The sequence below is a fragment of the Mytilus californianus genome, unplaced genomic scaffold, assembly GCF_021869535.1.
Source record: "Mytilus californianus isolate M0D057914Y unplaced genomic scaffold, xbMytCali1.0.p SCAF_7, whole genome shotgun sequence".
Lineage (NCBI taxonomy): Eukaryota > Metazoa > Mollusca > Bivalvia > Mytilida > Mytilidae > Mytilus > Mytilus californianus.
The window spans coordinates 76,550,058-76,573,392 of NW_026262723.1; the positions used below are offsets into that span (position 1 = coordinate 76,550,058).

General features: G+C 31.8%; 1 protein-coding gene across 2 annotated transcripts; it reads right to left on the bottom strand.

Annotated features, from left to right (window-relative positions):
* Positions 1–2,809: 2,809 nt before the first annotated feature.
* LOC127709211 (isovaleryl-CoA dehydrogenase, mitochondrial-like) lies at positions 2,810–23,029 on the bottom strand. 2 transcript variants are annotated; one of them, XM_052214612.1, is made up of 12 exons: positions 22,851–23,029; positions 20,652–20,741; positions 18,769–18,820; positions 17,745–17,914; positions 17,353–17,446; positions 14,615–14,751; positions 13,620–13,716; positions 7,730–7,823; positions 6,749–6,830; positions 5,811–5,915; positions 5,149–5,221; positions 2,810–4,144 (listed from the first exon to the last, which is right to left on the bottom strand). In XM_052214612.1, exons 1-12 carry the CDS (start codon positions 22,992–22,994, stop codon positions 4,011–4,013), a joined length of 1,272 nt encoding a protein of 423 aa, XP_052070572.1. In that variant the 5' UTR covers positions 22,995–23,029; the 3' UTR covers positions 2,810–4,010. The 2 variants fall into 2 exon arrangements, with proteins under 2 accessions (XP_052070572.1, XP_052070573.1); XM_052214613.1 differs by lacking the exon at positions 7,730–7,823 and adding an exon at positions 9,255–9,348.
* Between the last annotated feature and the right edge of the window lie 306 nt (positions 23,030–23,335).

Genomic DNA, 23,335 nt, shown 5'->3' on the forward strand with positions numbered 1-23,335 from the left:
CAATGATGGCATTAAAAAGACACATGGACAATTATGCAATAAAGCATAGAAAGGTCAAATTATTTGACATAAAATTGAAAAGAGAAAATTCTTTTAAGTTCAAAGAAACAAATATATACATGTATATTTTGTCGCCTCAAAGGCCTCCAACACTAAATATTTGTTACATTCTTCATTCTTACAATGTTATTTGTTATTATATTTAAAATAAATGTTTTATCTGTCCAAGTGGAGATTATACTGTAAACTTCATTTAAGTAAACTAATTGTGTTTCATTATTACTGTAAATTCAGAAATTATTGCGAGGTTTTTATTATTGCAAATAATGCGACTGGGTGAGGATCGCAATAATAAGAAATCGCATTCTGATATCTGGTACATATGTCTTTAATCTTTATGCAGATTTTCTTGAAATCGAAATAATTAATCTCGCATTTTTGTCCATTCTTCAAAATTTGCAATAATAAATGCACACAATAATTTCTGAATTTACAGTATTTGTGGGGAAATAGTTTTTGGGGAACTTGGTGGGCTGAGTTTTAACCACAAAATAAATTACAAAATACAAATTTCCTGTAGTGTTTACAAAATTTGGTAAAACTACGGAATCAAGTGTCCATGAAATTCAATCATCTTGAACTAACAAAAATTTGTACCCACAACAATAAATGAATTCACAGTATAGGTGCCTGCTTAAATACTGATTATGCTTGAATTTTATGTTGAAAGTTTTCTAGATCAAAGTCTAACTATTAAAGAGAGGCAAAAGAAAATGTATAAGTGTCACAAAAGCTTAGCATTATCAGTGATCATGGTCAGATGAACCCTGTCATACAGACAAATACCATCTACATACATGAAATGGATTATCATGTTCTATCTCCTTTTTATAGCCCCGCAACAAAGTGGTCAGGGCTATATAGTTTTACCCATATCTTTCATTCCGTCATTCCACATAGACCAGTTATACAGACTTTTTTTCAAAACACCTTCACATATTAAGCTGATTAACAGTGTGTGAGTCTACTATGATGAGTTACAGATTGAGTTTACATTTGGTTCCACATCACTGATTTTTGCCGAAATTACAGGCTTTGGACTTTGAAAATTTCATGAAAATAGCAGTTATACAGACTTTTTTCTAAACACCTTCACATATTGAGCTGATTTTTAGTATGTGAGTCTACTATGATGAGTTACAGATCGAGTTTACGTTTGGTTCTGCTCTGCTGATTTTTGCCAAAATAACGGGTTTTGAACTTTGAAAATTCATGAAAATAACAGTTATACAGACTTTCATTCTCAAATTTCCACTCCTAAAAATGGCTTTAAGCTTTTTGGGTGAACGGGGCCATTCCTGTCGTTCCAACACATCTTGTTTAGAGATATAAACCTTAAGACAAAAAGCCCAAGCTGTTGGTGTCTGACTTGCATTCCTATGTATTACATGCTGAAACATAAATCTAACTTTCATTGCAGACAAAACAAAAATGATGACGCTATTGTCAACAGACCCAAGTACCTTAAATAAATAAAATGGCGTGTTTTTAATACTATATTTAGAGTTCTCTGCACTGAAAATATTACTGGGTTTTAATTTTCTGTGTGTATGTTTCAGTGACCTTGTGATAAATTTTAGAAAAGTTAAACCCTGATATGATATGATGGTCTAAAGACCTTGATGATAATGTGTTGTTGAAATTGCTTTGTTGATTGAAGTGTTTGCATGTATGCTTGTTTTCTTCATAATTTTTTTTTCGCAAGGCCTTTTGTTTTTTCTGAATGTTGTTTTCTCATTTGATCACATTGTGATGAAATAAAATTGTAATGAAATAAAATGAAATTGACTGTTAACTAGTATATTTGATACAAGTTGCTGATTTTATTTGTGCATTGTCTTGTCACTTAGCATTGTTGATCATATTTTTGAGTCTGGATTGGAAGACGTTTAGGTCTACAATTTGGTTGCTCATGCAGTTAATTTGAATCTTCCCAGTCTTGAAATTTTTTTTCATTTACTCATAAATGATGGAAAATCATTGTCAGTGTTTTATTTGACTAACAATATACCTCATGGTATTGTATGACTCTGAGAGGTTCCTTCTTCTTAAGTTTGGCTTTTGTTGTTCTAGAACCTTGTGGATGGTGATTTGTCATATCACATTGGGCTTGTGGTCAGATTCCAAAGATAGATCACAGAGATGTCCACTAACAATGAAAATGAGATCAAGGTCAGATGAACTCTGCCAGTTTGACATGTACACCTTACAATCATTCCACACACTAAATACAGTTGACCTTAGTAACTGCTGTATCTGTGAAATGGACCTAGTCGTGTAACATTATTCTTGACCACTGATCCATGAAATGAGGTTGAGGTAAGATGAACCCTGATAGACAGATCTGTAGACCTTGTAAGGATTCCATATATAGTTTTTTAAATAGTGGCTTAACCATGAATATGAGGTGAAGGATGATGGACTTATGACAGATAGAAACTTCTTAATATAAGGCATCTACATACACGTTATGAAACATCCAGGATTTCTACCTTCTGAAATATAAAGTTATATACAAATAGAGTTTATGCCACCGCTGGCATTTTAGCATATCTATGTCACAGGCAAGACAAAAAAGAGATTATATCCAACCAGAAATTATATAAATATCTTAAATTGTTGATTTGGAATAAACCTGAGGCTGTGTACACTATGTGAAAACAATATGGACATGCAGATGGACAAAGGTATACCCTAACATGTTTTTTAGTAAAAGACATTTTAAAATGACATCTAAATAGAACAGAAAAAATATAAACATGATTTTATTGACATCAAAGGTACCATTTTTATCCTCAAATTGACTGCTTAATATTATATACATAATCTCAGTACAAACAAATATTAGAACAAGTTAAATACTTAAAGTAAAATGAATATGTTTGACCCATGGTTGTTCATTAACAGTCAGCTAATCTGTTTATCAATGAACATACATCTTCAGAAACACAAAAATACTTGATAATAGAGATAAAGTTTTTAGTTTAATTATTCCGATTAAATAATATGAGTGTTCCTGATCATTTTAAATCTGTGTACATTACTTTTTTATAACTATAAATGTTCAAGAGACAACAACAAAAATTATAGATTTAAGTTTCATTATAGATATATATGAATTAAAAGATATGTGAGATAAACATAAACAAGACAGCAACACAACAATACAATAAAATCAATACAGAATAGTCTACAATAATAGATTGTCTATACCGTATGTCACAATTAACCACTTTTATAATATAAGTGAACATAACAAGACAGTACCAAAAACATGTGCAATCAGTATTAAATTCCTTAATAAATATGAAATAATATAAATTAAATAAAACCAATTCCTTGGATTTGATCAATTTACAACTACTTGTTCTACACAGTTTCAATATGAATAAAAACACATGTGGTGTATGCTAATGAAACAGCAACTCACTAACAAACAAAAAAACGCTACTTTTTTCAAATTTTAAATTTATGTACAGCATTGGTTTTTGTTCTTCAAATTGTAATTTTAATATATTGACTGATCGAGGGTAAATTTTGATATATATAAAGCAACTAAACCATACTTTTTTTTTGAAATATATAAATTCTGTTTGACATTAAACTGACTACCTAAAAAAGACTGCTATTTACTATATCAAAAGCATTTAACTATTTTTTAAAAACTGTTTGGTTTATTAATGAAATGATCTAGTTGGTTCACAAATACAAATACTAAGTGCTAAGAAAAAATCTGCCATTTGCTAACTACAAAGGTTCAATGCTTTTGGATGAGGATAGCAGCATTTTTAAATATTCAAAATCAAAGAAATACATAATTTTAACTTATTCAAAAGTGTTTCCAGTATATTATATTCCCTGAGATAACTATTTTATCAATCAATTAATACTCCTTACAATGCTTTACATTTAATTCTTATCACAGTCGCTTACAATGAATTATTTATAGATTATTTGTAGTGAGCATTAATAGCCCGTCCTATAATCAGTCTTCTAACTTCACTTGTACCAGCTCCTATTTCATATAACTTGGCATCTCTTAAATATCTCCCTGTTGGATAATCATTGATGTAACCATTTCCACCTGAAATTAAACAAAGTATGGTAGTGTGAAATCATCTATTTTAATTGATGGCTATGTCTAATTCATACAACAAGGAAAACAATTGGCATTGTCTGTAGAAAGTTGATTAAAAAAACACTGATTCTCAAACCACTTCTTATTTTCAGCTCTCATGTGGACACAGATGATGCCCCCGCTGGCATGTAACATTATAATGGGATATAACTCTAAGAACTGTAAAAGTGACGCTACCTAAATTTGTACTTGATCTGTGTTTTGTGGTAATAAGCATTGTGTTTAGGTTTCATAACATTTGGTTGAGGCAAACTAAAGTTAGAGAACGGAAATGAAAAATTCAGCAATTTTTCCATTTGTAAAGGGGCATAACTCTAGAACGGTAGAAGTCACGCCACCAAAATTCAAACTTGACCTGTGTTTTGTGGTATTAAGCATTGTGTATAAGTTTCATAACATTTGGTTGGTTCAAACTAAAGTTAGAGAACAGAAACCGAAAAATCAGCAATTTTTCCATTTGTAAAGGGGCATAACTCTAGAACGGTATAAGTGACGCCACCAAAATGTGTTTTGTAGTAATAAGCATTGTGTATAAGTTTCATAACATTTGGTTGAGGCAAACTTAAGTTAGAGAACGGAAACCAATTTTGGGACGTATATACGTACAGACGGACAAGGGTGAAACTTAATGCCCCGGCGGGGCATAATAACAAACTAGGACAAGATTTATTTTAATCATCCCTTCAAATTTAACCCAACTTCTTTCAAAAATGTCATCGGTTTAAGTTTTGAATAAGCACTTTGTAGAATTAGTTTTATTTACTTTTATAACAAACTACCATTGATCTGTACCAGATGTCAATCTAGGGTTTCAATTTTAATTAATTTAACTCCCTTCTTATATCAAAGTCTGATTCAAAGACAAACATTAGTAACATGTTCATGAACCTTCAGAAATACCTGTTAGAAGTTTTTGTTGTAAACACTTATTTCTATCAAAATTATCTCACCTAAAATCTGTATAGCATCCAGTGCTGTTTTGGTGGCTGCCTCTGCTGTATACAATATTACAGCTGCACAGTCCTGTACGATGAAAAAATATATAAGATAATTGAGTAAAAAATGAGTTTAACTTAGTAAATATCAGACTGGATGAATAAGAGAAAAAAATTTAAATGAAATAAACTTATAGCTAAATCACATCAATCATTAATGCCATATTGCAATTGCAATAATAAATCTTGCATTTTTGTTCGTCCTTCAAAAATCTCAATAATAAATGCTTGCAATAATTTCTGAATTTACAGTAGTTGTCTCATAGGCAATAACAGCACAACTCTTTATTTATGTATTGGAGCTTACTTAATTGGATGGTATTTCAGATTCTTATTAAATTTTGTTTCCAATTAGATTGATTGTTGGTATTTAACTCCACTTTCATCACTCTTAACATTATCATGTCAGGCAAGTTTTTATTTGTGGAGGAAGCAGGAACTTTTTGAACTGCAAAGTGCTTTTGAATATTGAATAAAATATTTTTTCTGTTAAGCACATTTAATTTTTATGCTCTCAAACATATTACAATTTGGCTTCCAATCTTTAAGTCTGGGGCATACAAGATGAAATCTTTTTTCCAGAAACATGTGTTATGTGCACCATTTTTTATACATACATTTGGTTGTCGCTCCCCTCTATCTAAAGCCCTGGCTACATTATAGACATATGACCTTGATGCATTCAGTGTTGTATACATGTCTGCCATCTTTGCTTGGATCATCTAAGTGTTAGAAAAAAATAATCATATAAAGTATTGATATATCTAATAAAAAGTTTTCTAATAACAAAACTACAAGAAATAAGATCATTAGACGGCAATGAGACAATTTCAACAAAATAGAGAATAGCAAAAGTCATGGCCTTGTGGTGTCCAGTCAACAGGAAGACATGTCACGCTACCTGGACAAACTATTCTGACTCTGTGCCTAACATTCTTTGGTCTTTTTCCTTAATGCTGTGTGCTTATTGGAGAAGCAGCAAATACCTTTAATAAATAATTTTAAAGTCTTGGTTTGACCTAGCCGTGGTTTGAATCCATGACCTTCCATACTGGAGGTGTGCATGCTAGCACAACATCACTCAGGTCTACACATAATTTTGTGAATTCCAGTGAAATATTTTGGGTACTAAGTCATGTGTAGGTCAATGTCCAAATAAAAAGAATCTAGTTTTATATAACTGCAGGGAAAAATATTAATTATATATGCTTTGTAGGAACTATTTGACTTTTATAATGTAAGTATAACTGAAGAGAGAATATACTGATGCATGGCTGCAAAGATCCATAAATGAGCAACGCTTAAAAAATAGACTTCAAATGAAAATAGATATGGTTTGAAGGACAGTATTAAAAAGTAAAAGACAAGTTGCATTAATTGCTGTCCTCCATCTTGACCATAACCCAAAGGTCTTATACTTTGTCGGACACTAACACTTACATTATATTGATTTGAATCATAATTGAATACGTAGCATAGATTAATAGTCCAGAATGATGCAAAACATTATCCCTCACACTTGTAACTAAAATATTACCTTAAATACAGTACTAACCTGAAATTCCCCTATCTTTGTACCAAACTGCTCTCTAACATGAGCATAATTAAAAGCAACATCACAACATGCTTGCATTATTCTGAAATAAGTCATTATATGAATTAACTTTATAAGACATCTAAGAAAAATTCTAAACTGTGCAATGAAAAATCATATGGTATTTTTGTGTATTTTGGCATTTTTTCTGTTGCTGCCATTGTGGATTTAGAAATTCTTTGTAACCGTAACTACAAGATAAATTTTCCTAGCAGTATATATCAACATAAATCAGGGATGAAAAGTCCTTAAAGCAAATTAGAAGGTACAATGTGGGACTTATTTAGCCTTGTAATTTGACCGAAAATAAAATATTTTAGGTAACATTTTTAACCTTCTTTATGCAAATGAAAAAATAGTGTGGTTCTCATGATGCAATTTGATTGTGATATCACTGATGTGTGATTTTCAAATAATAGGCTAATTTCAGGAATATTTTGTCTTTTAGTATAAGAGCACACACATCATCCAAACAGATTTTATGTCAGCATGAAGATAGACATAAAAATACACTTTCTGTGTAATAATCTTTTTGGATGGGACTTTTCTCTAATTGTCAAATTGTCACAATTTTTTTTTCTCACGTATTCAACATTTTACTGAATTAACTGTCTTTTCTAGGCTGTATTTCAAAGGACTGGCTAAAATTTAAGCGAAAATTGCTAAGTTTTATTAAGAAAATTGATTCAACATATAATTTTGAAAATGTGAAAACAATTATAATAACAACACTTTAGCATGTTTAGGGATTGCTGCAGTATGTCATCAGGATAAAAACAATACAGAAAATTTTGCTGAAGTACAAAATTGGAAAGTGATAAATTACACATCACAATGTTACCATGGTGAGTATAAATTTTTAATGCACATTTAATTATTGATTGATTGTTGCTTGTTTAACTCCAGTGACCAATGCACATTTAAACCAACACTTGAACTTACCCAAGTGGACCTGCAGCCAATACTAATCTCTCAATATCTAGACCACTAAATAGTACATACACTCCCCTGTTTAATGCTCCCATCATATTCTCAACTATCAAGGAAAGAAAGGGGTGTTTTCATCAGTGTTGAATTTTCTTAAATATGTACATGTCCTTACTACCGGTATACAGTAAATTCAGAAATTTTTGCATTGTTTTTATTCTGACAGGACATGTACAGGTGTCAAAAATTAAAACTTTCATTTTAAATTCTGAAAGTATTATTTGAATGCAGCATTTCTTGCCATCTTAATAATTTGTAATAAATTGTGTCCATTGTTCAGCAATCAAAATAATAAATGCACTCAAAAATATCTGAATTTAAAGCATATATATCTTGTATCATTTTCACTCTGGAAAACATTTGCAAAACCAGAAAACAGATTGCTAACAAGTTCTTTTGTTAGTTCTGATGAACAAAATGCTTTCCAGTGAAAACCTTGAAGCTTTGTGATTTATGTAAATGACCACAAACTAGTTAGAAATGTTAAGATTTCACATTATTTTCACAGAAAATCGTAGTGTGAAATTTGAGGAAAGACTAAAGTAAGAGGCTGCATCAGCATTTTCCAAAATGATCTGTTACAAAAATTTGACATTCCGTCTCCAAAATAACATTCTAAATATAGTTTGTGCTCATTCATGAAGCTGTATTTCTGGAGGATAAGTGTCTGAAATAATGAGAATATATTGAAGACAACACTTCAATTATAACTTTGTACAGATGAAGATTAAAATAGCTTCATTCAAGAAAACTGCACCTTAATATGATAAAATAATTCACCAAATGAATTACTCTATCATTGAATTATTTTTCAAAGTTTACAACATTTCTCAACTTTTAAACAATTTTGTGTCTCCAATTTGTTCTCATTAATTTGTGTCTCCAATTTGTTCTCATTAAATGTTGCTTTATATTGTTTAGAATATATATTCCATTGCAATACACCATGTATGTGGACATTTTGCATTCATAACTTGAATTGTTCATTCCATCAATTATGGGCTAAATGTGCTGAAATATTGCTGCTATCCAATCAGCTACCCATACCTAAATAATTTCATCTCCTAGAATTTTTTAGACAACTCAATACAATACTTAAACCAGATTAAAAATTATTTGAATTAATTGTTTATCAGCTATACATGTTGTAATGGAGTGAAATGATACAATGTGTTGAATACACTTGTCTACATAAGAATCAGACATGCAATTCCATAAAATTAAAAAAAAATAATTACACTTTTCAAAAAATATATAACTAAGAATGATTACTAGACATTTGTCAAGATGGGAAGGTGACTGCTATAAAAGTACAAATTTAATTGTAATTTACATGAAATAAAATAGCTTCTTTCAAAAATAGTTTATATCATATATTCTGAAAATACGAAAAACTTTGTGCAAGTTTCATAAAAAAAAAGCAATGGGATGCTTGCCTGATTCTTACACAGAATTGTAAAATTGGAGATAATTTCCTCACCCTACACATCCACTACTTCCCAGACCTCTCTCTATATCCAGTCCCGACATTAAAACATATACTCCTTTACCTAAACCACCAATTATATTTTCTTCTGTAAAAGTAATTTTTAATTTTACAGAAAGCACAATTTATATTTTTTAAAGATGATCAAAGACTCAAATGGCCAGGTTGCAATATGCATGGTGTGTGGAAAGGCCATATAAATGACAATGTCACTTATATTTGATATGCTTTAGGGAGCATAAATCAAAGGACATCAAGAATGTTGCTTAAGTTTCACCATCTGAAAATCTGCAATGGAGTGAATAATAGATTCTAGAAAAGTTTGGAAACTGTAGGAGTAGTTATTTACACAAAATGGGTAGCTTTTACTGAGAAATATGCAAAACTTATCCAAATATGTGTACAAAGTCTTTGCACCTATTTAATGTATAAACAAGCATTCTGAAAAGTTTGTAAGCTCTATGTTGAAAATTTTACCTTTTTACACAAAATAAATACCAAATATCATGAAAAACAATGTTTTAACCTTTCGATAATTTGCAAAAAAAATGTCCAAGCATGTACATAAAGTCTGATGCAAATCTTCAATGTACATCAAAACATTTTAATATTTTTGAAGCCGCTTGAGAAGTTAATCACAAAATACCTTTACCCTTATACCCAATCAGCCTGCTCATTATTGATCATGTTTGTGTAAGGGCCTTAGATGGAAAAGTTAAATCTTTGTTGAGGTCAAAATTGCATTTCATGGCCTTGTCCAATATTTTTTACCGGGTAATTAACAGTTAATTTGACAGTAAAATGTCTCACATGAAAAATAGCAAAAATTAGACACACACAATAATTTCCCTATACAATACTAATAAATAGCCAGATTTGCACTGATTGAAACCAAGCCAAATGTCTAAACCCATTTAAGATCACTTTTTCTTTTCCTTCAAAATATAATGGAATACAAATATATTCAAATTTTACAATTTGTTTGAAATAGCATCATACTGAAGACAAAAATATATTTCATGATATGCAATTAGAATTACAATCTAATGTGTATGAATAATTGTCTCTGATACATGTTGTATTGCAGTGAAACACTTTCTAGCTAAGAGGCATTTTCTCGTGTGTATAATCTCACCCTGGAGCACAAGCTGCCACAATAACCCTTTCAATATCTAACCCAGACATCAGTACATATACACCTTTATTTTTACCACCTAACATATTCTCAGCTGAAAGAATTTGAAAATGGTCAAGTACTGGTAACTCTTCATTTAACATATATAGAACATACATTTTTGATCTGAAGCTTGAAAATTGGACATAATTCAAATCATATCATCTACAGAATAATTTAAAAAAGTACTTAAATAAATTTTGGTCAATGTAATACCTGAAAAAAATGACAAATAAAATCATTTTTCCTACATCAAAATAAATGTCACCTATCTTATAGAGTTAGTTTTTTTTTGTTATAGCCCTTACCTAAGATAATGATAACCTCTCAAACATAATGAAATTACATTGTTCACAGTCATTGTATTATATATATGTGTAGCAACTGTTCCTAGATAAAAGTAACATAAACACGTCTAATATTATCATTTATGTATCTAGAAAGTTTTAGTGTAAACCAAATATTTTCTGGTATGTGAACATCTTGTGTTGTGAAAGCTAACCAATCTAGATAACAGTTTCTGGTAAGTTAACATCTTGGGTTGTGAAAGCTAACCAATCTAGATAACAGTTTCTGGTATGTTAACATCTTGGGTTGTGAAGGCTAACCAATTGAGATAACAGTTTCTGGTATGTTAACATCTTGGGTTATGAAAGCTAACCAATCTAGATAACAGTTTCTGGTAAGTTAACATCTTGGGTTGTGAAAGCTAACCAATCTAGATAACAGTTTCTGGTATGTTAACATCTTGGGTTGTGAAGGCTAACCAATTGAGATAACAGTTTCTGGTAAGTTAACATCTTGGGTTATGAAAGCTAACCAATCTAGATAACAGTTTCTGGTAAGTTAACATCTTGGGTTGTGAAAGCTAACCAATCTAGATAACAGTTTCTGGTATGTTAACATCTTGGGTTGTGAAGGCTAACCAATTGAGATAACAGTTTCTGGTAAGTTAACATCTTGGGTTGTAAAAGCTAACCAATTGAGATAACAGTTTCTGGTATGTTAACATCTTGGGTTGTGAAGGCTAACCAATTGAGATAACAGTTTCTGGTAAGTTAACATCTTGGGTTGTGAAAGCTAACCAATTGAGATAACAGTTTCTGGTATGTTAACATCTTGGGTTGTGAAGGCTAACCAATTGAGATAACAGTTTCTGGTAAGTTAACATCTTGGGTTGTAAAAGCTAACCAATTGAGATAACAGTTTCTGGTATGTTAACATCTTGGGTTGTGAAGGCTAACCAATTGAGATAACAGTTTCTGGTAAGTTAACATCTTGGGTTGTGAAAGCTAACCAATTGAGATAACAGTTTCTGGTATGTTAACATCTTGGGTTGTGAAGGCTAACCAATTGAGATAACAGTTTCTGGTATGTTAACATCTTGGGTTGTGAAAGCTAACCAATTGAGATAACAGTTTCTGGTATGTTAACATCTTGGGTTGTGAAGGCTAACCAATTGAGATAACAGTTTCTGGTAAGTTAACATCTTGGGTTGTGAAAGCTAACCAATCTAGATAACAGTTTCTGGTATGTTAACATCTTGGGTTGTGAAAGCTAACAGTTTCTGGTAAGTTAACATCTTGGGTTGTGAAGGCTAACCAATTAAGATAACAGTTTCTGGTATGTTAACATCTTGGGTTATGAAAGCTAACCAATTGAGATAACAGTTTCTGGTATGTTAACATCTTGGGTTGTGAAAGCTACCGTAGAAAGGCTTGTATAGTTCGCAGTGGTACATAGTCCGCACCCCCTTCTCCCCATGAAATTTTAGGTAAAAAAACTTTTTGTAACTGTTAGAAAAGGTCTAATGAAACTCCGGTAATTTCAAATCCTGTGCGGTCGTTTGCGGTATTTTCTTGGAAAAACCTGTTTTCCATCATCAAACAGAAGCTGAAACTGCTTGTTAATGATTCTAGAACGCTTCATGATTGTTAAAATAAGTTTAATTCACTTAAAAAACAATTTATAAACTTGTGTATGTTTAAACAGGAAGTTTAAAAAGCACGTGTAAAAGTAGAAATTAACCGGTGAGAGTCGAAATCCGTACATAACAGATATCACTATAATACGACTTTGAAAGTAAAACAGTTCCATCCTTTTGTAAAACAGTCTTCAATATATCTATCACATTAATGTTTGAAGGGTCTTAAGTTAATACAAACCATATTAGTCAGTATGAAACACCAAAACGGAACGAACAATAACCGATTTCGTTTTGTAGTTTACAAATTCTAAGCTGGTTTACGGTTGTCTTTTTCACTATGTTTGTATCGTTTCAATCGAGCAGATACCAGTTTATTTCAACCAATGCATTGAAAAGAAACGAGAAATTTGTAATGAAAGGTTTAGTTTTTATATTTATCAGTATTAATTTGATATTGAATAGAAATAACTTATTAATATGGATGAGTTAAAATTACTAGTTTGAAAAATGATAAGAGCGCCCTCTACAATAGAAATAACAAAGATGGCGGAACGTAAACAAACCACCTCGACCGCGAAATTGAAATTTTTCTCTTATTTCTTGCTTATTGTACTCTATAGTCCGCACCCCGTCTGGAAGGTCCAATTTTGGAGAATAAAACCGCGGACTATACAAGCCTTTCTACGGTAACCAATTGAAATAACAGTTTCTGGTATGTTAACATCTTGGGTTGTGAAAGCTAACCAATTGAGATAACAGTTTCTGGTATGTTAACATCTTGGGTTGTGAAGGCTAACCAATTGAGATAACAGTTTCTAATGTGTGGATGAGAAAATTAAAGCAGATATTACACAGCCATCTTGAAATATAAGAATTTGCAATCACTACTTTTAAAAATAACTGGCATTGATTTGGGCCCTACAGATTCAATATATTTCAGTATTATTTGTCTGAACATAATTTAATAATTCCAATACAGCTGAATTTTTACCAGTCTACCATAGTAGATGATCGCCTCTAATCACTTGAGTCTCTAACTGTGTGAATGTCCTAAAACTGTTCTCAGAAACTAATAATCAAACAGCAATACGATTTGGTATGGAGATGATTGAAGATGCAAGTTCAAGCAACACATAATACTTGGTTGAGTACCTTTGATAAAGCCAGTATAAGTTTATGTCATAAATGATTGCTTTGTCATGGTTTTTTTTTGAGGAATTATTATATATTTATCTATTCATGTGTGCTTATTGCTTACCTGGAACTTTACAGTCCTCAAATATTAATTCACATGTGTTAGAACCTCTCATACCAAGTTTATCTAACTTTGGTCCAGCAGAAAATCCTGGCATCCCCTACAATATTTTATGGTAGAAAGTTATTGAACTTACATACACTGTCTATTGTAAGTAGATCCTTTCAAACTAACTTAACCAGGAAACTTAACATTGAAAATTGTTAATTATTTGAAAATCACTGGACCATGACGTAGGGGGCAGGGCCTCAAAATAGTCCTCAAACTGATTTGTACTGATAGTAATGCAAGTTCATACAAAATTTCATTGATCTATCACAAGAAATTCCTATTTAACTGATTCAAGCAGAAAACTTAACATTGAAAATTGCTAATTAATTCAAATTCTCTGGACTATGACCTATGGGGCATAGCCTCGAAATAGTCATCAAACTGATATGTACTGATAGTAATGCAACTTTAAAGAAAATATCGTTGATCTATCACAAGTACTTCCTATCAAACTAACTTAAGCAGAAAACTTAACATTGAAAATTGCTAATTTATTCTCAAAGTCTCTGGACTATGACCAATGGGGCAGGGCCAAGTCATCAAACTGATATGTACTGATAGTAATGCAACTTCATACAAAATATCATTGATCTATCACAAGTAGTTCCCAATTTAAACAAAAAACTTAACATTTAAAATTGCTAATTAATTCAAGTCACTGGACCATGGCCTAGTGGGCAGGGGCCTCAAAATAGTCGTCAAACTGATATGTACTGATAGTAATGCAACATCATACAAAATATCATTGATCAAGCACAAGTAGTTCCTTTCAAACTAACTCAAGCAGTAAACTGAACAATTGTTGACACAGTCGCCTTCTCTGTCGCCGGAAAAGCAATCCCTATGTCTCGCTTTCCGTGACTTTCGTCGCAGGCGACACAAAAACAGAGTGAGTATGTGTGTATTTGTTTATGTCCTCAGTCAATTTGAGACCACAAAAAGTTTACCTTTTCTATTAGGAAAGCTGTAATACCATGTTGTGGTTTATCTGACGTGATATCTGTTTTGGCATACACTACCAGCACATCAGCATCTGGACCATTTGTTATCCAGAACTTATTACCATTTAATACATAGTGATCACCTTCAAGTATAAAGAAGTATAATTTTATTTTAATTTCACATATGATTACATGATCTCAGACTGGCCTTTTGGGCCAGGTGAGCTGTAGATTAGTTAAAGATTTTCTTTCAACTAAAACTAGTTTGATATCAATAAAGTATCAATGAAGTTAACACTAATGAGACAGTGAAAAAGTAATATCTGATATTATACTGTCTTCAAAAATCATCAGGAATCCATACCATAAGGCATAACAAAATTGCTCTAAAACTTTTGTGTATGATTATTTTTTTCCTCTATCATCACATTTTATAAAATATTTGATCTTGTGTTGCTCATATGCAGGTCTATACAAAGGATGTTTTATGCAAGATTAATGGAAATGTAGAAAAAGAATGCACACGATGTCGTGTTAAGCATACCCCCACTCATAATTCATAGTAAATCCAGAAAACGCTCACACGTAACAGCTCATCACTGATAAGTCACTGACTAAATATGAAGTCATTCTGTTCAACAGTACTTGAGAAACGTGTGACCAAAATTTTAAGTTTATTTAACATATTGAAAAATTAAAAGCATCAAAAAACAGGTACCGCGTAATAGATGTCCAACAGATCCGAATGGTATGCATAAGTTACAACTTATCACTGCCAAGCTGCTGACCAAATATAAAGTGATTCTGTAAAGCACCTGAGAAAAGTGCAAAAATTGCTTACATCCACTTCATTTGAACTTTAGTGGATAATTGTCTTGTTGGCAATCATACCACATCTCCTTACTAGTATAAACAAGGCCGTAACTAGGCATATTATTTTAGTGAGGCAGAACTGATCGCCGAGTGGAGCGAGGTGAAAAAATCGAGCAGAGCGAAGCGAGGCAAACAATTTCGGCAGGGGGTCTGGGACATTTGGACATGTACTAACACCAAATATTAAACAACTTTATCTAAATTTATATGTCACATAAACATCCAAATTTGAGTCTGCCGCCAGAACATAGAACAAACATCGACTCAGTAGCAATTGTTATTTAAATTGGAGTTTGCCAATTTTCTACATTGTTCTAGGGCCGGGAAATTGGATATAACTATATCATTTTATGTTATTCTAGGAATATTGAATTTTATCGCCGTTTACATGTAGGGCCGTGATTTCAGATTATTTCTGGAAATAGTCAGTGGTAAAATATTTTAGATCGTCAATCGAATAATAAGGGGGTAGGAGGGGGTCCGATCCCAAAATTCCGAATTAAAAGACATGAAATCCAATGGTCCCGAGTTAGAAAACACGAAATCTCGTTTTAAAGGTCATACCGTCCCTCAATAATACTTCGGTCAAAATTGGTTACGGGATGTTCTTTCAAATTTTAAGGCAAAAGAAACATGGATAAAAACTCATCCATGCAGGTTTCATATTATTAATATTTAGTTTATCTGTAAAGAGAACGAATAAAGTTGGGGAAAACGTGGAAATGGATACTCAGACAGGACTGCTCCTGTGCGGTGCCCCATGACTTTATTTGTCAGTCTATATAGTTTTGGGATTAGTTCCAATGAAAATATATCCAATACTGGAACTCTTAACACCTGTTGTGATCACAAATAACATCCATTAGTTTAATAGAATTATTCCTTCCTCACCTTCAGTATTGCTTTTCCTTTTTCTGCAAGATCCTGTTTTTAACCACAGATCCATGTTGATTACCGGTAACTAGGTTAATGTAATCGAGAAACATCACCCGGTGAGATGCTGAGTTATGTATTCGGGAAGAATAATTCAAAAGGAACGATGTCAAGTTATAGATTGAGACAGAAAAAACAAATGACTATATTTCGTATTTGATTACCATAGACAAATACACAAAAAAAAATCAGTGTCGAAATTTTAGTGAGGCAATTGCCTCACTTGCCTCAATGGTAGTTACGGCCTTGATAAAGGAAACTAGAACACATCTGCGACATCACGGGTCTGTGACTGAATCAAAGTCAAATGCCTTATATTTAGCCTGGATTTTTAATATTCATATTGTCATCTGATAAAGTCATGCTGATTGTAATGTGCAGAGTTTTCTCTGCGATCAAAATCTTTCTGATGGAACCCATCCTTGTTTTCTTACTACAATAAACTTACTATAAAATAAATTTATAATTTTTTACCTACATGTAATTGACCAAAATTAATAGTGGTATTGAGGTTGAAGAAAACAGACTTGTTAAATAGTGTACTTCATTGTAACATAGATATAAAACAACTACTGGAAATGTTCCTGATAAAGGAGGGATTTACAGAAGGTAACAGGTAACTACAACTGGAAACTACATGTGACATATACTATTGGTATCATTATCGGATTCAACCCGTAACTTGTTAATATTTGGTAATATCATTATGTGGAAAACAAAAGGGCCTGGAATGGTGTAATTTTTTAACAACACCATTGTCCTATGTTAGTTATATATAAAGTTCAATTCTATGAATTGTTGTTTTTATGTCATGCCAGCTAACAAGTTGGACCTAGTTATTTTAGTAGTATAGATATTTGTTGGACGGATGTACAAACAGACTAACGGACAATGTGAATGCACTATACATGATACAGTCCCTATAATAATAATTATACCTTTCTTTTCAGCTTTCAATTTCATTGATACAACATCTGATCCTGATCCTGCTTCACTCATAGCTAAAGCCCCAACATATTCTCCCTTAATTAACTGAAACAAACAATAGTAATTGTAATGTTTTTTTATCAATGCATCTGTCAGTTCATAATAAGATTTGCACAATTTCAACTTTTTTTTAAATATCAAAACACCAGGCACTTTTTTATATTCCTAATCACCCCCAATATATTTTTTTATTAATTTTATTTGATTTTTTGACAAAATTTTCATTAAAGTGCCTTCTAATAACACCCCACCCAATTACACACACACACACACACACACAGGTTCAATTATGGAAATGTCCTAAGAACATTTGTATGAATTCAGCTACTATTAACACAAATACCTTTGGTAAATATTTGTCCTTCTGTGTTTCTGTTCCATTTCTGACAATCTGATTTATACATAAGTTTGAAGATGCACCATAACTGAGTGCTATCGCTGCTGAAGCCCTGGACATTTCTTCCATCACAAGACAGTGATCTAAATAAGACATTTCTGATCCACCATATTGAGCTAAAATTAAATATCCAAGCTGAATATCAGATCAGTTAGAACCCTTACTTGGTTTTGGCTATTATTGTTAAAGTCTCTTTTTGTTATATACCCACAGCTCAAAATGTATTTTTATGTAATTTCCATACTTTTGGAGTATTTCTGATGACAGCAAATCAGATATGCACTTCAAATTCAACTCATTCATTGCATTTCACATTATACTTTCATCCTATGTACCATTTATAAGAACTTATAACTTTAAACCTTATAACTAGGAAGTGGTTGACAGTTATTTAAGCACCAAACCTCAAAGGATTTTATAAAACTTCACATTTTTAGACCAAATAAGGCCCTTAACTAAACTCCTCCTGTGAACAACAAATTTAATAAGTGTATTAGGGTAAATCAGTGAAACTCTGTTTTGTGAATATAATTGTTTTCTCTGATCATTTTAACAACATACAGTAAAATGTACTAAAACAAGTGAAACTGCGAGCTACTGCTCACTGATGATACCCCCGGCCAAATATGGATAATTTTAAGTGTAAAAATATGTAAGTGCTCGGTAAACAGGAAGTTGTTGAGTGATGAATCTGAAAACACATCACACGGTATAGCTGACTTATAAAAACCCTGAAACCAAATTTCAGAAATCCTTATGATGTAGTTCCTGAGAAAGATGCGACTAAAAATATTCATGGGACGGATGGACAGACTGACGGATGGACGGACAGAGGTAAAACAGTATACCCCCACTTTTTTAAAGCGGGGGTATAAAAATGAAAACGTTCCTTTGACATATAAACAAAACTAGTAAACTGACATTATTAACAGTTTTAAAACTAGAACAATATTCTGATGTTCATACAAACCTGGTGCTGTTATGCCAAGTAATCCCATCTCTCCACATTTCTTCCAAAAATCCTAAATACAAAGATAAATATCTTACTAAGTATGTTATCATTTAAATATTAGAAAATGTCACTTCTAAAAAAAAAGATTAACTCTTGCAATAAGGTATAACATATACAAAATTTTTCACATGATATTAAAATTATATGACACATTTGTATATGCAAATCTATGAATTTTTCAAAGAAATTTTACAATGTAAAATAAAATTTGCAATATAAAGATGAAATTTACAAAATAGGTTCACAAATAGTCTAACTCTTACAAAACACTAAGATATACTGTAAATTCAGAATTTTTTTTGTGATGCTTTTATCATTGTGGCAAGAATAAAAATTGGCATTTGACATTTTGATAGCATTATTTCCTGAAATCGCAATAATTAATATCGATTTTGTGTTGATTCTTGAACAATCACAAAAATAAATACCCACAAAAATGTCTGAATTTACAGTATACAAAGACAACCACTGTAAAGGTACTTGACTTAGTCAGGCAATAACTATATTGTGGGGTAAACTAGTATTGTATAGTACTGTAATCAACTTATTCTTTTTTACCTTGATCAGCAGCATAACAAAAAGTATATAAAATATTGTCACAGTACTGTCAGTTCATTAAAAGTGTATAAGTATGACAAGAAGAATTTCAAATCCAAATAAAAATTTACAAGTAGCAGTACATTATCAATTGAATATAGGTTATATCTATATAATTAATCCTTTTATATGTATTTTTTTTTTTTATAAGTAGGCCAACAAATTCTTTTAAGTATTATTTCGATTGCACTGTAACAACTAATAAACTGTTGACACAGAGATATGTCTCACCTATCGGCATAAAATTCAGAAAAAGACAATCTGATGAACAGCAACATTGCATATCAGTTCAGTCATTGGACCATGATCTAGTGGGCAGAGCCTGAAAATGGTCTACAAACTGAGATGTACAGACAGTAATGTAACTTTATAGAAAATATCGTTGTTTAATGTAAGTAGTTCCTATCAATATAACTTAAGCATAAAGACTTAACATTGAAAATTGCTAATTAATTCAAAGTCACTGGAACATGTCCAAGGGGGCAGGGCCTCAAAATAGTCGTCAAACTGATATGTACTGATTGTAATGCAACTTTATACAAAATATCATTGATCTATCACAAGTAGTTCTTATCAAACTGACTTAAGCAGAAAACTTAACATCGTAAATTGCTAATTAATTCAAAGTCACTGGACCATGACCTAGGGGGCAGGGCCTCAAAATAGTCATCAAACTGATAGTAATGCAACTTTATACACAATATCATTGATCTATCAGTATAATCACAAGTAGATCCTATCAACCTAACTTAAGCAGAAAACTAAACAATTGTTGATGCCCGAGCTGTCGCCGTCGCAGCAATCCCTATGTCTCGATTTCCGCAACTTTCGTCGCAGTGAGACAAAAATGACAGCATGAAAAAATATACCAAAACCTTGTAGAATTATACAATGAAGACTAGCAAAATTTTCATTTTTGGAATGTAATTAAAAATTGCAAAATAATTTTAAAGTGAAATATTACTTTATATGGGAATGTAGATTTAATTTCTCCAAGAAAAGTATTTATCAGAGTTCAAAATAAAACCATATATCATAGCTGAAAACATCATTTGTAAAATTTCTATGTAACCAAATCTATGCTTTTAAGTGTTTTTTTTTATTAAATCTCATCCCCACAACATACCTTTAAATCCTAAAAAGGACATTACAATGTGAAACTGAACAATATCCTCTAAATGCCAAACAATCTATTTTCAATGTGCAAAAAAATAATTGGAAATTTTCAAAAATAATATACTTACTCTCATTTCTGTAAATTCATTTTTATGATCAATTTCTTGTGCTTTTGGTGCTAATTCTTTTTGACAAAATTGAAAAACTGACTGTCTCAACTGAAAAATAAATCATGGAATTGTAATCTTAGATACGTGATTTTTTTTTATTAGTTATTGGCTTTGAACTATCTGTCAGGAACTGAGAGTACTCTCAGTTCTGTACTCAGTGTCTTTTTTGTTGTAAGGGATGAGAGATGGATATATACCCTGCCACTTTCTGTGTTTTTGTTTGATGTTTTTCTTTGTATAGATCTGATGAGTTAACTGATTTTTATAGTTTGTTCTTATGTTGTACTGTTACACCACTGTCCCAGGTTAGGGGGACGGTTGAACCTCACAAACATGTTTTACCCCGCCACATTCTTTATGTGATTGTGCCAAGTCAGGAGTCTGTAGTTCAGTGGTTGTCATTGGTTCATGTATGTCATATTTGTTTTTGTAAATTGTTTTGTTATAAATTAGACCGTTAGTTTTCTCAATTGAGTTGTTTTATATTTTTCATGTCAGGACCATTTATAGCAGACTATATGGTATGGGTTTTTCTCATTGTTAAAGGCCATACGGTTGCCTATAATTGCTTACATCCACTTCATTTGAACTTTGGTAAATAGTTGTCTCATTGGCAATCATACCACATCTCCTTATTTTTAAATGTAAATATCTATTAAAATCAATATCATTATATTGTGTAAAAAATAAAAGTTGCAAAGAAGACCGATACAAAATCTTATCATGCTACTTAAACCCTGGTGCATGAATTTTTTAAGCACATACACAAAGACGAGGTCTGACAGTCATCGAACATTCTTACAATCATTCCATACACCAAATATAGTTGACCTATTGCTCCAAGTATCTGAGAAACAGATGTAATCACAAAAACAAAACCAATCTTGTAGATGTTTGTATGAAGGATACACCAAGCATGCAGATGTTTGTATCAAGGATACACCATTCATGCAGATGTTTGAATCAATGATACACCAATCAAGCAGATGTTTTCTTTTTGCAATTAGTAAAATGAGTTATTTACTTTACAGTCAAGAAGAATGATACAGGATATCTTTACCCATAATCCATGTATGCAAAGTTACTGATTATTTTTTAATGATAGTGACTGATTTGTAAAAAGATAAAAAAAAAAAAAAAAGTAATTGACCAGCAAATTGATAAGACTAAAAATGGTTTTACTGTTGCTATTTTTTTTTTTACAGAAATCAGTACGGTATTTTAATAACTATTTATAAAGACATTGTCTTCATTCACTCGTAACAACTGCCTCATTCTGTTAAATTCTGGTGCACAAAATTTTAATCCTGGTATCTATGATGAGTTTATTTTCAGTTATGATAAATTAATTACATAATTTCTTAAGGTTCATTATAACAAATGGACAAAAATAGTTGTGTTTAGACCTCAAAAACTACTCTGAGTACAGACTACCCTGTGCAGTTGGAAAAGTTTTAAGGCCTGGCATCCACTAGATATATAAAAGTTAAATGCATTTTGTGTTTCAGAAAGATAAAATCTTTTTGGATTTTGATGAGCATTTTTTCTGTTCCTGCAGAAGATGTTAAAATAAACTAAGTTGGGTTAAATCTTTGAGATGCTCCCTCTCAGGTAACAACTGTATTATATTGTCATGATTGTATTGATTTCCTTAATTGACATGGACAATAAAAGGACAATAGATATCTCACAAGAATAGGTGAGTTTAAAGGGTGTTACTGAGTGGACAGTATCAAATGTAATTCAGGTGTTTGATTATTTTTACTCCAACAACAGGAACGAAACAAAAATGACCATCAAAATCCATAAAATATTTTATCTTTCTGAAACACAAAATGCACTTAAATATTATATATCTAGTAGATGCCAGGCTTTAAAACTTTTTCAACTGCACCGGTTAGTCTGTCCTCAGAGTAGTTTTGAGGTGTAAACACAGCCATTTTTGTCCATTTGTTATGATGAACCATAAACAAAAAAGTGTCCCCTTGAACAATGTAGTAAATTACATTCCCGATACATTATAGGCTTTAACAATTATTGCCTCGAGTAAAACTCATCTGTTTGCATCTGTCTGTGTTGTTTTGTAATCATGAGCCATGTTAATCCATAAATTGGGATAAGAGCCATGTCGACGTCCCAACAGCCCAAGTTTCATACCTGTTTTTGTTCTTCTGTCAAGCCAAACAATGAATCGTTTACCGGATAATACGAGCAACATTTTGTACTTAATATGTTTAACTTATGTTTTGGTGTGTTTAATACTCTTTTTAAGAGTCCCCTGTGTAAAAGTTTGAGGGTCATTTTTCCAAAAGTTGTAGCGGAAGTCTTTCGGTTAACATAAATTCGAGACCAACTTCGGACAAAGTAGACATTCCGTTTTCATGAGTATTGATTGATTGATTGCTTAAACGTAAAATGGCAAATATTTCAAGCATATTTAGGACAAGTAAAAATGAAATAATAGGCGCTTTGTTTTGTTCATGAAGACTGTTAAATTCGCTGACAATTTAAGTCAATGATGGAAAAGATTCTTGACCAGATTTCAGTCGATTTAATCATACCCAAGAATGAAGGACACCGTAGGCTAATGGCCGATTACCCTTATCAGCGACACCCGGGGTGCAATGTTTTTAATGATGTTC

What these genes read in the sequence shown, in the direction of transcription:
- LOC127709211 (XM_052214612.1), bottom strand. Translation starts at nt 22,994, where the DNA reads ATGACCCTCAAACTTTTACACAGGGGACTCTTAAAAAGAGTATTAAAC. An exon ending in TGAGGACTGTAAAGTTCCAG is followed by an intron (nt 7,824 to 13,619) that starts GTAAGCAATAAG and finishes TTTCCTTGATAG; the next exon opens with TTGAGAATATGATGGGAGCA. An exon ending in CAAAGATAGGGGAATTTCAG is followed by an intron (nt 5,916 to 6,748) that starts GTTAGTACTGTA and finishes TCTAACACTTAG; the next exon opens with ATGATCCAAGCAAAGATGGC.